Raw genomic sequence first — 12,582 nt, 5'->3', positions numbered from 1 at the left:
GTTCTAAATGGCTTGCTATTTTGAGAAAACTAAAAGTTCTTAACACAACTCTTTTTTTCTACAAATACAGATTCTTTTGATCTTGTATTTTTTGTATGATTTGACTTCTATGGTAAAAAAAAAACAACCTCATTCATATATTCCAGTCTCATTCAGATATTACAGAGAGTGATGATTATATCCAGGTATGCAGCCAAAGCACATTACCCATAGCTGGTCATCTGTCTGTGGAAACTATCACAACATTCTTTCCAAGAAGTTATTGGTATTAAATGTGGAATTATTTTTAACGTTCATAATTGTTTCTGACAGATTGTCTAGAAAATGTTTACATAGTAGAGGCAATACAGAATTTCACCCCAGCTCCTAAAATATTTGAGGAGAAACAACCAGTTTCGATTTAGTTGATATGCTCAAGCTGTGACATTTTAATGTGTTTAAATAAAACATTATTTTCTTGTTTTGTGAAAAGTATGCTGTTAGTGGAAATTCTGCTTTAACAGTTCTAAACCATTTATTATAATTCCATTCCACAAGCCACTCTCATTTTAATTGTGGAAAATAAAAATGTACATTTTTATGAAGACGCATGTTTTAACTTTGTCTTTTAGGAGGTTGGTTTGTATATCAACAGAGAAATGAAGTTCATAACAATTGTGGCATTGAGATCTATTACCAGACAGACATGCAGAGCACTTCTGAGAATATGTTTTTGGAGCTTTTCTGTCAGATTATCTCAGAGCCATGCTTCAACACCCTGCGCACCAAGGAGCAGTTAGGTGAGTTCTCCCGTGGTGACTGTGTGTGTGTATACACACGTGGATGCACACTTGCACACTCACAGTGAGGTGTGGTGAGGGCTTCTTTCCCTGCTGGTTGAATGCCATTTAAAGGGCACTTGGGAAATTTAAATATCTTTAAATAACCGCTGATGACTCAAGGAAACGTTACTGTGCACAGTCTCTACAATGAGAACAAGCATACATCATATTTCTGATAAGTCTGAAATATCTGAAACCAACTCTGACTAAAAGTTTGATCACTGTGCAGAGAACTTCGTATCAGAACTTTTACCAAAAGGAGATGGATCAGTTTCCTAAATTTCTAAGTCTTCTTAAAGGATCAGTATTAGTTTGATCTTTTCTGCTTGTGATACTACTTCCAAGTGCACTTGCTGGTTCATACAATCACAGAATCATTTAGGTTGGAAAAGACTTTTAAGATCATCAAGTCCAGCTGTTAAACTCTATCTAAGCTCTATTTTAGGAATACTGCTGTGTGGTTAATGGTGAGCTACTATGTTGAAGACATTTCTGGCTTTTTAAAAATACAGCTGTTCATCAGTAAGTACAGGTAATTGTTACCTGAACCAGTAAGACAGAACAGGTAAGATTATTCCAGAGTAACAAGGAGAGAGAGACTTTGCGTGACGGTTCACATGATTGAAATACTGGAGAGTAGGAGTACAGGTTTTCCCAAGGTGAGAAGCAGGCAAATGTCTCAGTGTGATGACTCTGAGCTACCAGGGATGTCAGGCAAGATTAGACTTCTTGTGGGCAACTAGCAGAATCAGCCATAAAATATTCATCATAGGAATTTTAACAATCTGCTGAAAATAGGATAGAATCCAGGTTATTTAACAGATTTTTGAAATGTGCTGGTGGCAGGTTTTGTATAGAAGTTGGAAGTAGCAGGTAAAGAGTGGGGGGGAAACAGTGAGGAGGAACTGTGTGTGTTCAGCATTGCATAAATGCAGAGAAAATAACAGTAGAAATACCAGCAAAATTCAGTAAACTTCATGGAGTTGTTAGTAAGATCTCTGAGAAAGCTTAGGGAAAAAGGAGTTAGCAGTTTGCTGAACAGTAGAAGCAGTAACAAGAATTATTTCAGTAAATGCTTTAGCAGTATGAGAAAGTGAAAGAGAAAAGTTGGCAGTGGTGGAAAAAAATGTTTTAGGATGGCTTTGTTAGTTTTCATTTAAAATATCAACTGTGATCAGATGATTTCCAAAATCAATACTGGTGATCAAAGTCCAAGGTTTACCATTGAACAGGAAAATAACAGATTAATTGGGAGTTCAGGTGTGATGAACTATACATTCTATTATAAACATCAAAATTATGAAATCCTGGAATTAGAAGTCTTATAATGACGATAGATGAAGTATTGGAAAAAATAAACATAGGTAAGTGCTTCGTGTTGCCTTAATAAAAGGAAAGAGAAAAGCAGGGAAATTATAGATTAGTCAGTTTAATTCTAATTCCTGAAAATATAGAATAAGTTATCAAACTAGTTCTGAAAGGTAACTGAGAGAGGTAACTGTTACTGGAGTGCCCAGGTGGAAGTGCTACAGATTTGGAGGCAGGACTTTGGAAAGTCATGACTGGAGGAGTTAATTTGAAAAACAATTGTTCTACAGAGCTCTATTGTGAGCCAATGTTATTTGGTATTTTCATCAAAACTAGATGATAGCAGAGTGAGTATACTTACTAAATCTTCAGATAATACTAAGCTGGGAGAGGCTGCAAGTGTGTGGGAAGATAGAATTAGAATTTAAAATTAGTTTGACATTTTGGAAACATGACTTCAATGAAGATAAGATGCAGTTTGTTAGAAACAGTTTGGCAGGAACAACCAATGGCACAGATAGAAGCTAGGAAGCTTCTGGCTAGGTAGCAGTTCTGTAGCAAACTCTACAGGGTACAGTGGGTCAGAGGTAGGACATAAATCAGCAGTGTTGTCCTGCTGTGTAAAATGCTGGGATATATAAATGGAAGCTTTCAAGATGCACTCACAATAATACCCCTAAATTGTTCAGGTAAGAACTTTGAAATACTGTATCCAGTTTTGACCTGAGTGTCATGGAACTACGAGAAAGCTATAAAACATTTAAAAGAAATGTGACAGGTTTGTTATTAAAAGAAGAGTAGAAGACTGAAAAAGGGATTAGTTGTTCAGATTAGCAAATGCTGCAACAGTAAGAAAGGGAATAATACTTTTTTTTTCTCTAATTGATAAGATAGGAAGTAGTGGTCTTACATTGCAGCACAGAGAATACAGATTAGATGTTATAAAAAATAGTAAGTTTCTAATGTTAAGTCTAATAAAGCACTAGAGTACAGCCTAATTTCAGGAAACCTAATCCTGATGATGGAATTGTTTTTGTTTTGTCTTGGTCTGCCTCATCTCCTCGCTGCTCCCCTGAACTGATATTTACCTCAGTGAAATAAAGATGTTTCAAAAAAAAATACAATGGCATATTTTGAAAACCTGCATTGTTTATAATACAGAATAAAGTTACCATAACATTGCATTCTTGTCAAATATGCCATGTTTGGCAAACGTGATGCTTCAGCAAGGGATTTCTCTTGATATGTGGCTGTTCTTGTTTTGCTAAGGTTACATTGTGTTTAGTGGTCCACGGCGGGCAAACGGCATACAAGGACTGCGATTTATTATCCAATCTGAAAAGCCCCCCCACTATTTAGAGAGCAGAGTTGAAGCATTCTTAAAGACTATGGAGAAATGCATAGAAGATATGACAGAAGAGGCCTTCCAAAAACATATCCAAGCTTTAGCAATTCGTCGTCTAGACAAACCAAAGAAGCTGTCTGCAGAATGTGCTAAATACTGGGGAGAAATCATTTCCCAGCAGTATAACTTTGACAGAGGTAAGAGAAACGATAATTCCTTTGAAACTGAATGCTTTACTTTGGCCGCTCTTATGACTACTGTGTGTCATATTCATTTGGGAACAACTTTACATGGCCTATACATAATTTAATATATACTTGACAGATGCATTCAAATACACTCTGACATTCCTGATGGTACATACATTGATACAAACCCTACTTCTCTTCCCACTGTGCAGTTCTTTTGAGGGAGTGATGACAGGGGCAACAGCAGGTATCTAAACTAACATGCAACCTGTCTCATCTTGGTGTAGATTTGAAAAAAAAGTTATGTTTTTTTTGTTTTTTTAATCCATGATTCTTTGAAGATTATAAGCTTATAGAAGACCAAATGAGATCCAACTTCTAGTGTTATTACTGAAAATGGAGTGACAGTTATTTACAGTGTGATCCTACATAATATATGTGGTTTGAAGATTTTTAACCCAGAATGCTGATATACATTAGTAATACAGTTTCTAACGTTAAAGAAAAAATCTGTTTAGGTACAGTCAGCTTTTCCTCTCATATTTTTGTGTCTCGACTCTTATTCACAACTGTAATTTTCTGCTCTTTCATGCATAATATGCTTCCTCCATAAAACTCATTCTGTATTCTGTGACTTCTCTTCTGCTTTACATGCACTGTATGGGCTTTCCACAGTAGCAAGTAGTCTTTTTGCTTGATAATGACTCACTAAACTGTTACAATAATGATGAGTTTTGACTCATCATCTGGCTTGTCTAGAGAGAATGAGAGCTACTGACATGGTTTCGTACCTGAGCATAAGGAGTGGTGTGGAAACTTATCCCCTCCAGTACTTTCTTGGGTCTGATGAAGTAGTTTGATTTTTTTCTCTACCTTAAGTGTTTCTGTTTTTACCATACTTGAATCAATATTATCTCTCTGGAATTCTTACCTCTAACTGTAGCCATATATTTCATATCTAAATCCTACCGACCTTACTATTTCCCTCGACTTTTGTATCTTTAATTCCCCTCTGCCCATTAGTAATTTTATATCATTAATGATTATAACATGACTAGAATTGTCAAAATCAGAAATTCATATTCCAGCCTTAAGAAGTGGAAGGATTTTTTTCTTCATATTTTTACAGTTATGTTATTACTACTTTTAACGTTGTCACCCAAATGTTATCTAATTTTCTAAATTATATTGTTGGGGGGGGTATTTCCTTTATATAGAACTTAATATTAATTAAAGCCTGCCTTACAGACTTGTTAGCTGCCTGTTTGTTCTCTTGCACGCATTTATTCCTTGACCTTCCTGCTCACCCTAAGAAAAGCAAGCATGCCTACAACAGAAAACATTTCTGCTTATGCAGCAGTGATATTAGATGATTAGTTCATGATAATTTAATTTATATGAAGTAATGTAGCAACTGAGACACATTGTCCCCAGAGCTTACTTACCCCAGGTGATTACTCCTTAACAGGTATGATGTAGGCACCATCCCTTACATTTCTTTAAAAAGTACATCCTGCCAAAGTACGTTTCCTGTTTCCTAACTGTGAATAAAAAACATCTGAATTAAAAATGTGTAACATTGATTTGAAGATAATATACAAAAATAGGCATATTTATTTTAGCTACTGAATATGCTACAGTACAGTCAGTATTCTTTAAACGTGCCTTTTTTAATAAGTCCAATCAGACTTACTGAAGTATAACTTTCTGCCAAGGTTCCAGTGATACTTAGTGAAGCAAGTATTAACTTCAAAGATAACAATGAAAAGTGTATCATTTGCAGTCATCTGAAGTTGAAAGAAATATACTTTGAATAAGTGGTTTGCTAATAACCAGCTGAGATCTGCAGACGTACTCTAATTTTTACTATTGTTGTGCAGATAACATTGAAGTGGCTTATCTAAAGACCCTGACCAAGGATGATATTATACAGTTCTACAAGGTGAGTCTTGTAGTAAAAATGTTATTTGGAAAGAGATGTAGGTACAGCTGAATCTGATTTGTGCAAACTGTGAAAGGATATACTGACACCAATTTTAGGCAGATGATATAATTGATGCAGATTCCATTATAATAATTTTATATCCTGAATATTACTTAGTTTAATGGCAACGGTAAAAATTGCGGAGAAGGATTGAGGTTTGGTGTGGTTTTGATTTTTTTTCTTGCTGCTCTTATTTTCCTCTTGTTTCATTTATCCTTCCTTTATGGATATAAAATGTGCTGCTCTATGGCCAAGTCTGGCCAAAATTGCACATTTGTTCTTTTCTTATTTTTCTTCAACCGATAAATGATTCAGCCTATTTTTTGGCATGAATTGTGAATGAAACAGATATTTTGAAAGCTTTGTTCAGTGTAAATCAGTGGGGTTTTTTTAGCTCTAATAGTTGGGCAGCGTGAAGGAACAGCATAATGTCGCAGTAATTGTGCATTGCGACTCAGCATGAAGTTGCGAGATAGATACTTAATATAGGCAATGGAGATACTAGGAGGGCATCTGCGCCTGTCGTGTCTGTGTCATTCACTCCCCAAATGTAAAAAAATTGTGTGTCATTCTTTCTGTTCTGTAATATGTCCCAGTCAGTGATATTTCACTGTATTGCAGAGTGTTATAGTGTTTTATTACTTATGGAGCAGCCAGTAGCCCAGGGAGTACTACTGAAAATAAGTCCAACTTAATGTCTGCAGAATTTATTATTGGGTGGAAAAATTTCTGCCCCTGAAGAAGCATGGATATGTTTGTGTCTGCCTTTTTTTCCTCTCTTGGGCAGAGGGGGGTAATGGCTTTCAAAGTGGTTTGGTTTTTTTATTCTGCATTATCCTTTTCACTGTCCAGGGTGTTTTTTATGTTGTCCTCTATTTTTATAAGAGTTAGTCCTTCATGCTTGAAACTGGTTATTATTTACATGGCACAGTGAACGCTGACATCTTTGGGTGGGTTGTTAGTTTGTTGGTTTTTTTTTTTAATATTATGATAGCATGGATGAAGATATGCAGCAAATACAAACTTAGTAAATGGAATTTTAGCACCTGTTGTTTAATAAATGGTAACTTGAATGAGCATGCACCTCCTAGTTTTGTAGGAATCTATATTATTTTGCTTACACCAGTGCTGAATAAATGATTATGCAGCATTCCAGAGCAGAAATAACCAGCTGTATTGGTGAGTTAGTCCAGCTGAGTTTAATAATTGTGTTCAGGGTGATGTGCTTCGAGAAGACTGCTAGAGATTGAAAGTTCTGCAGAGATGTTAGGTTGCATTCCTGATACTATGATAGTTAATGGTTGAATTTCTATTACTTACAGTTTTTCTGAGTTCCAAAGGGTACATGAATTTATTAACTCGATTGTAAAATTATTCATTGTATACTGTGTGGGTGACTTTTAATCATATTTGAAGGGACATCCCAAAATTCATTCCTCATTTTAAGGCTTAAAGTTAAAATTTAAACACTTTTGTTCTTTTTACTGTTTTATAATGTCTAAGGGATACTTCCCACATCTGAGGATCTTGATGTTTTTTACTGTAGGTGCTGTTGGCAATAGATGCTCCCAGAAGACACAAGGTATCAGTGCACGTCCTTGCAAGGGAAATGGATTCCTGTAAGTATTGTGCTGAATGTCAAGCAACTCATGGTTAGATAGCCATGTTATATGATACAAATGCACTATAAGAAAAACTCAGCTTTAGAGATTATTTACCTTTCAGAGGCAAAAGTATTTCTTTTTACAAGTTTCCTTCAAGTGGGTGCTTCAAATTTTCCGGTTAATGTTTGTGACCAGGTTCTTCAACCTTTCTGAAGTATATTGATATTAAAACAATGTAAACTAAAATAAGTGCTTTGTTTTCAACAGGCTATTTTAAAAGAAACATAAAATTCTGTAATACTCATACAGGGCAAAAAAACCAACTCAAAATTAGAATTTGCAGTATCAATCCAGCGTGTGAGGTTTTTTTCTGACAAGCAGTGAATGTTTGTCAGAATATTATTCTGACAATATTATTCAAACACCTTCAAAGAGGAAAGCAAACTCTGAAACAAACAAAAGCCAAAACCTCTGGGAGTATCAAACATTTGCTTTAAACTTAAGAAGGTCAATGTTTATTTAGGTTTTATTTTGAAATAATACAGATTAGCAGTGCATTGTAAACTGTATTGTTCCATTTTAGAATTCAGGAAGGAAAAGGTTAAAGTGTTTCTGGTTAATATGAATAAACTGAGAGGAAAAACCTCTGAGTTGTTTCGTGAGATTTTCCGCCAGTTTATACTGTACTTAAATTCCAACATGCATCTGGTTGCAAAATCAAGGATATTGAAGGCTTGTCTGTAGTACATGAAGAAGCAGATAGCTGAGTGCATGTCATGAAACTACTTCCAGCCTCAGAAGGATTGATTTTTATGGGACTGTAGAAATTGTAACTCGGCAGCCAAATGAGGAAGACTTGCTTCAAAGCATCTTTCCAGTTTTCATGACTAGTAGTTGCTTAATAGAAATAGTCTAAAGCTTTTCCTAGCCAGAGAAAACTTTTTAGGGTTTAGTAACTGTATTGCCAGAATTGTTTATTATTTACTTGGAATGGTGGTGGTTACTCTTACAGGGATTACAGTAAGTTATTCTCTCTGCATAGTCCCCATTTAATGTGGCATTTGGCCTCTCTTCTGCCATGAAAGAAACTGAGATTGAAAATGCAGGAAGAAGTTTGAGGGGATTATTGGAATAAGGGCATGCACGGAGACAGGCAGGGAAGATTTTGGTTGCTATCCAGAATTTTGGAACCTGGAGTAAACTCTATGCATCCATAGCCATGTCCATGTCCTTACCAAAAGATGTGCTGCTGTTGCATTGCTCTTGTATGTACCACTGACATTTGCTACTTTTCTCATAATTTGCACTGAGAAACAGTTTTAAGTATTTATTGATCAGTAGATTAGCAATTTTTATTTCTACATTCTTTTTATGTGTAAGTAAAATGAATAAAAGATCGTGTTCTCAAGTCATGGATTAATTTCTGTATTTGTAAAGACAGCCATGGAGTACAAAAGCAAAATGTTTAGAAAATGTTATTTAGCAATACTTAAAAATTAAAACCCTGTGCTTTATATAGATACCTGTCTATTAAGAGAAAACAGTTATTATGTTAAAGATACTGATTACGTTATGGTCCTGAATTAATTTTGATGATGTTGAATAGGCCCTGTTGTTGGAGAATTTCCATGCCAAAATGATGTGAACCTGGCACCAGCACCACCACTACCACAGGTAAAAAGAAACAGCACTCAAGACAATCCCAGACTGCATTCTTAATCTAGAGGTTTAGTATCATTAAATATAAGTTTATAGGGATAAACAAACTTCTTGAAATTCATGCTGTCATGGGGCTGTTTCAGCTCTTTTCTACATGCATTGTCATCCTCACTAGCAAGAAGGATTTTTCCTGATTTTTCTTTCTAGCAATCTCTCCAGTTACCTTTGTTCCTTCTAGTGCACTGAAGTGAAAGCAAATAACAGGAGTAAACTCTGCTGGGTGTCTGCACTGTGGAGTAAATACAGATGATCATTGTCTGAAAATACTGTTTGTATATGACCAGGTGTATCAAGTGTCAAGAAAAAGATGCATATGCATCAAAATTTTTTATCATCTTTGTTTAAAAAACCCAAACAACCCAAAACAGCAACAAACCCAACTATTTGGTAATTTTCTTAAAGTCTAAAATATTAATGCACGTTCCTGTCAATATGTGACCTGTGGAGGAAACAGTTTGACAAATTGTATTCATGAAAGTATTACAGATTTCATTTTGTGGTTTGATATGACAGCACTGGGCCCTTACCAGACCTTCAGTAAATTTTCTTGAAGCATGGCAGTGTTTGTCCCAGTAGATGATTAACTTTTCGCAATGTGCTACATCTACTTCTAAAAAATAATAATGCCTTGAATAGCTGTTGGGGTTATGATCTTACCTCTGATACTGAAGGGACAGGTGGGGTGTTCTGAAGTAGAACTTCTAAATGAAAAGACAAGCTCTGCATATATTGAAGATCCTGCCATTATTAGTAATGCAGTTACTGCATCGTAGCTGTTGTTTTAAATTATGTAAATATGAAACCCATTTATTTAATAAGAAATAACAGTATATTTGGGGGGATCCTGTAATAACAAAGTGTGAATCACTAATACTGTAGAAAAGACCAAGGAAGGTGTTTTAGCAACAGTTAAAATGAAAAGCAAGGAATTCCTCACTTTTCTGACTGAAGACATTGAGCAGACCTTTTCTTTCATACGCTTCTTTGCAGCCAAGTGTGATTGAAAATATGACAGAATTCAAGCGCAGTCTGCCGCTCTTCCCACTGGTGAAACCACATATCAATTTCATGGCTGCAAAACTGTGAAGAACTCCAATGGATGAAGAAATGCAAATGATCAGTACTGACATGGTTTCAGGGGACTTCGTGATGAGCAAAATTATTAAAGATCATTAGGACAAATGATTCTGTTCATTATGAAAGTCCCGAATTCCTTCTTGGTTCATTTGACATTAGCTGTGTGTTAGGGATAGAGAGTATTTAAAAATCAGTTGTGGTCATGTGTCATTTATATTACAGACAACCTGTTGAAAAGCAAAATCAACTGAAACAATAATAATAAAAAACTTGTAGATGCCGTATATTTTTAAAATAGCATATCCCTTCAAATTTTCATTTTGATGAAATAACCCTCCAGAGCAAACAAAATTGCTTGAAATGTGCTTGTTACTCCTGAAAAACACTGTTTAGTATCCCAATAATTATCTTATTGGGGGCTGGAGGGGGTGAGAAAAGTAAGTCCTTTTTGGGATGGAGTCAACAATTTTTCTTAAAAATAGAGACTTTCACATTTTTTTTAAGTGACGTGTTGAATGATACTTTTTTAATTGATCCTTAATGCAACCAACATGTTTTCTATTTTAAGTTTTATGAAGACCAGTGGGGGGAAAAGAAAAGGAAATTTGACAACGCAGTAGTAAGTGAGAGAATTGTCTTAATGAGAATAACTGAAGATAAGGGCATGATTTTAATCTTTCTATACAAATTTGGGGACATTTTATATTAAAACTAGTAAAATGCTGGAAACACTTTAATAGTGCGTCTTATTTTTGTTATCAAAAATGTTTCAGTCTCTTCATACTATCAACACCCTGTTCAGTTTTCAGTGTTACTGTGGATTATTTTCCATTTACTATATCAAATCCTTTATTTGCTGTCATGTTTTGTTTTCAGTTGCACATGTACTGATGGAGAACTCAGTCTGGTTTTCCTCATTTGTTATGTTAGGTCTCAGCCCAGCAGAGCACTCAGTAATGCAAATAACTTCAAACACACACTGGTTCTTCATTCAAGAACGGGTGAATGTCAGATACGGGCCCTGTAATGAATCAGATACGTCATTATCCTGATACATGTGTGGGTCCTGTGCCTGTCCTTCAGGAAGGCATTTGGGACAGTGCAGGGCTGCATCTGCTCCAGGTTACATCACAAAAGGCTTGTTCCTACTTCTTGTAGGCTGCACAAAACTCAGAAGGATCAAGAATTATGCAGAAACACAGTTTGTGTATGTGTGTATATATATTACATAATTTAGTAAAATGATAAAACAGTATATGGTGTCTAGTCTTCAGCAACTTTACTGACTTCTGCAGAGTGGTCTTGTGCTTGGGACAGCCCCCAGATAGAGAAATATAAGGAGCATAAAGTTCTTCTATCTCTGTAATACATAAAATAGATGGCAGTTATTCAGACAGAGTATGCAAAGCACTGAAGATGTAAAATCTGCTCAGCAGGGAGTTTAGTGAGAATTTGCTTCTTATTAAAAGAAGCTGAAATTGAAGCCCTGATGTGACAGATGTGTCTGTGACACATCAGAGTCCTGATATAGTCAACAGGGCTGTTCCTGTGGTTGAATCAGTGTTCATTCTTACACTGGCTCTGAAGCCAAATTAAATGACAGGGTAAGGGCCTTAAGTTGCATTTATCTGAGAGTCTCTTCTAGCTGAACAAATACGGTGCTTTTAAAATTTGTTTTAAATGTTTCAACATCTTTTTAATAAATTTGATGGTAATTTGTGGTGTAACCTGTTGCCAAGGAAGGGCACTAATATTTTTTTAGCTGGAGAAGAAAAGAAGTTAATCATAATAAGCAAAACCAGTAAAGATGTTTCTGTTCACCCCATTTTTGATGGATCTTTCACATAAAATGGGCTTTTTGCCTTCTTGCATTTCACTTTTGTTTATAGTTTTCCTTTAGTAAAAGTATTTGTATTATATATATATTAAAAGTTTTGACAACATATTATAAAAATATATATTTTGGGATTTAGTATTTAAACATACCACTCATACAGTGAATAAAACGAAATGGCTTCTATTGTGTGTAAAAATAAATAGATATATATATTCATGGAAATACTATCGACTCTTAATTTTAACAAATTATATAAATAAATTGGAACAGCAGTGTATTTAACACAAATCATGTTTTTCAGCGGAAAAAATTGAAAACTTCAAAGTTCTGTGACTGGATGTGGAAACCCATGTCATTTTCCAACAACTCTTAATTGCTTTTAAGTGTTCTCCAGCATTTTACAGTTTCTGAGTTTGATATAGCAGTAAATTTTGATAAACTCAGGCATACTAATGGGTTCATTTTAATGGATCCAGAGCTGCAGTGTCTACAAGCAATAAAGAACTACCTAGAATACACTGTAATTCAATTTTAGTGCTTGTTAATTAGTTTATGTAAGAAACCATAAATTATTATTACATAACTGTAATTTTTGCAAGTGCTATTTTAAGCAGTTGATGTGGAATTGGGTGCATGTGACACAGCCAGTATGACAGAGTGCTAGAGTTATTCTGTTTACAATAAACAATCTGAATTTAA

The 12,582-nt window shown here is 35.1% G+C and overlaps 1 protein-coding gene across 5 annotated transcripts in view; it reads left to right on the top strand.

Annotated features, from left to right (window-relative positions):
* IDE (insulin degrading enzyme) overlaps positions 1–12,582 on the top strand; it is a 59,243-nt gene extending 46,661 nt beyond the window's left edge. For all 5 annotated transcript variants that reach the window (XM_027909084.1, XM_027909069.1, XM_027909077.1 and 2 more), the window contains exons 20-25: positions 612–779; positions 3,399–3,671; positions 5,543–5,604; positions 7,193–7,265; positions 8,857–8,924; positions 9,960–12,582. In XM_027909084.1, the coding sequence (XP_027764885.1) occupies positions 612–779; positions 3,399–3,671; positions 5,543–5,604; positions 7,193–7,265; positions 8,857–8,924; positions 9,960–10,055 (740 nt within the window). In that variant the 3' untranslated portion in view covers positions 10,056–12,582. The remainder of the gene's footprint in view (positions 1–611; positions 780–3,398; positions 3,672–5,542; positions 5,605–7,192; positions 7,266–8,856; positions 8,925–9,959) is intronic.

The sequence above is a fragment of the Empidonax traillii genome, unplaced genomic scaffold (assembly GCF_003031625.1).
Source record: "Empidonax traillii isolate 1590-97213 ecotype Southwest subspecies unplaced genomic scaffold, ASM303162v1 scaffold27:size3997909, whole genome shotgun sequence".
Lineage (NCBI taxonomy): Eukaryota > Metazoa > Chordata > Aves > Passeriformes > Tyrannidae > Empidonax > Empidonax traillii.
The sequence above is the reverse complement of the archived record's forward strand: the minus strand, read 5'-3'. Positions and strand labels throughout refer to the sequence as shown.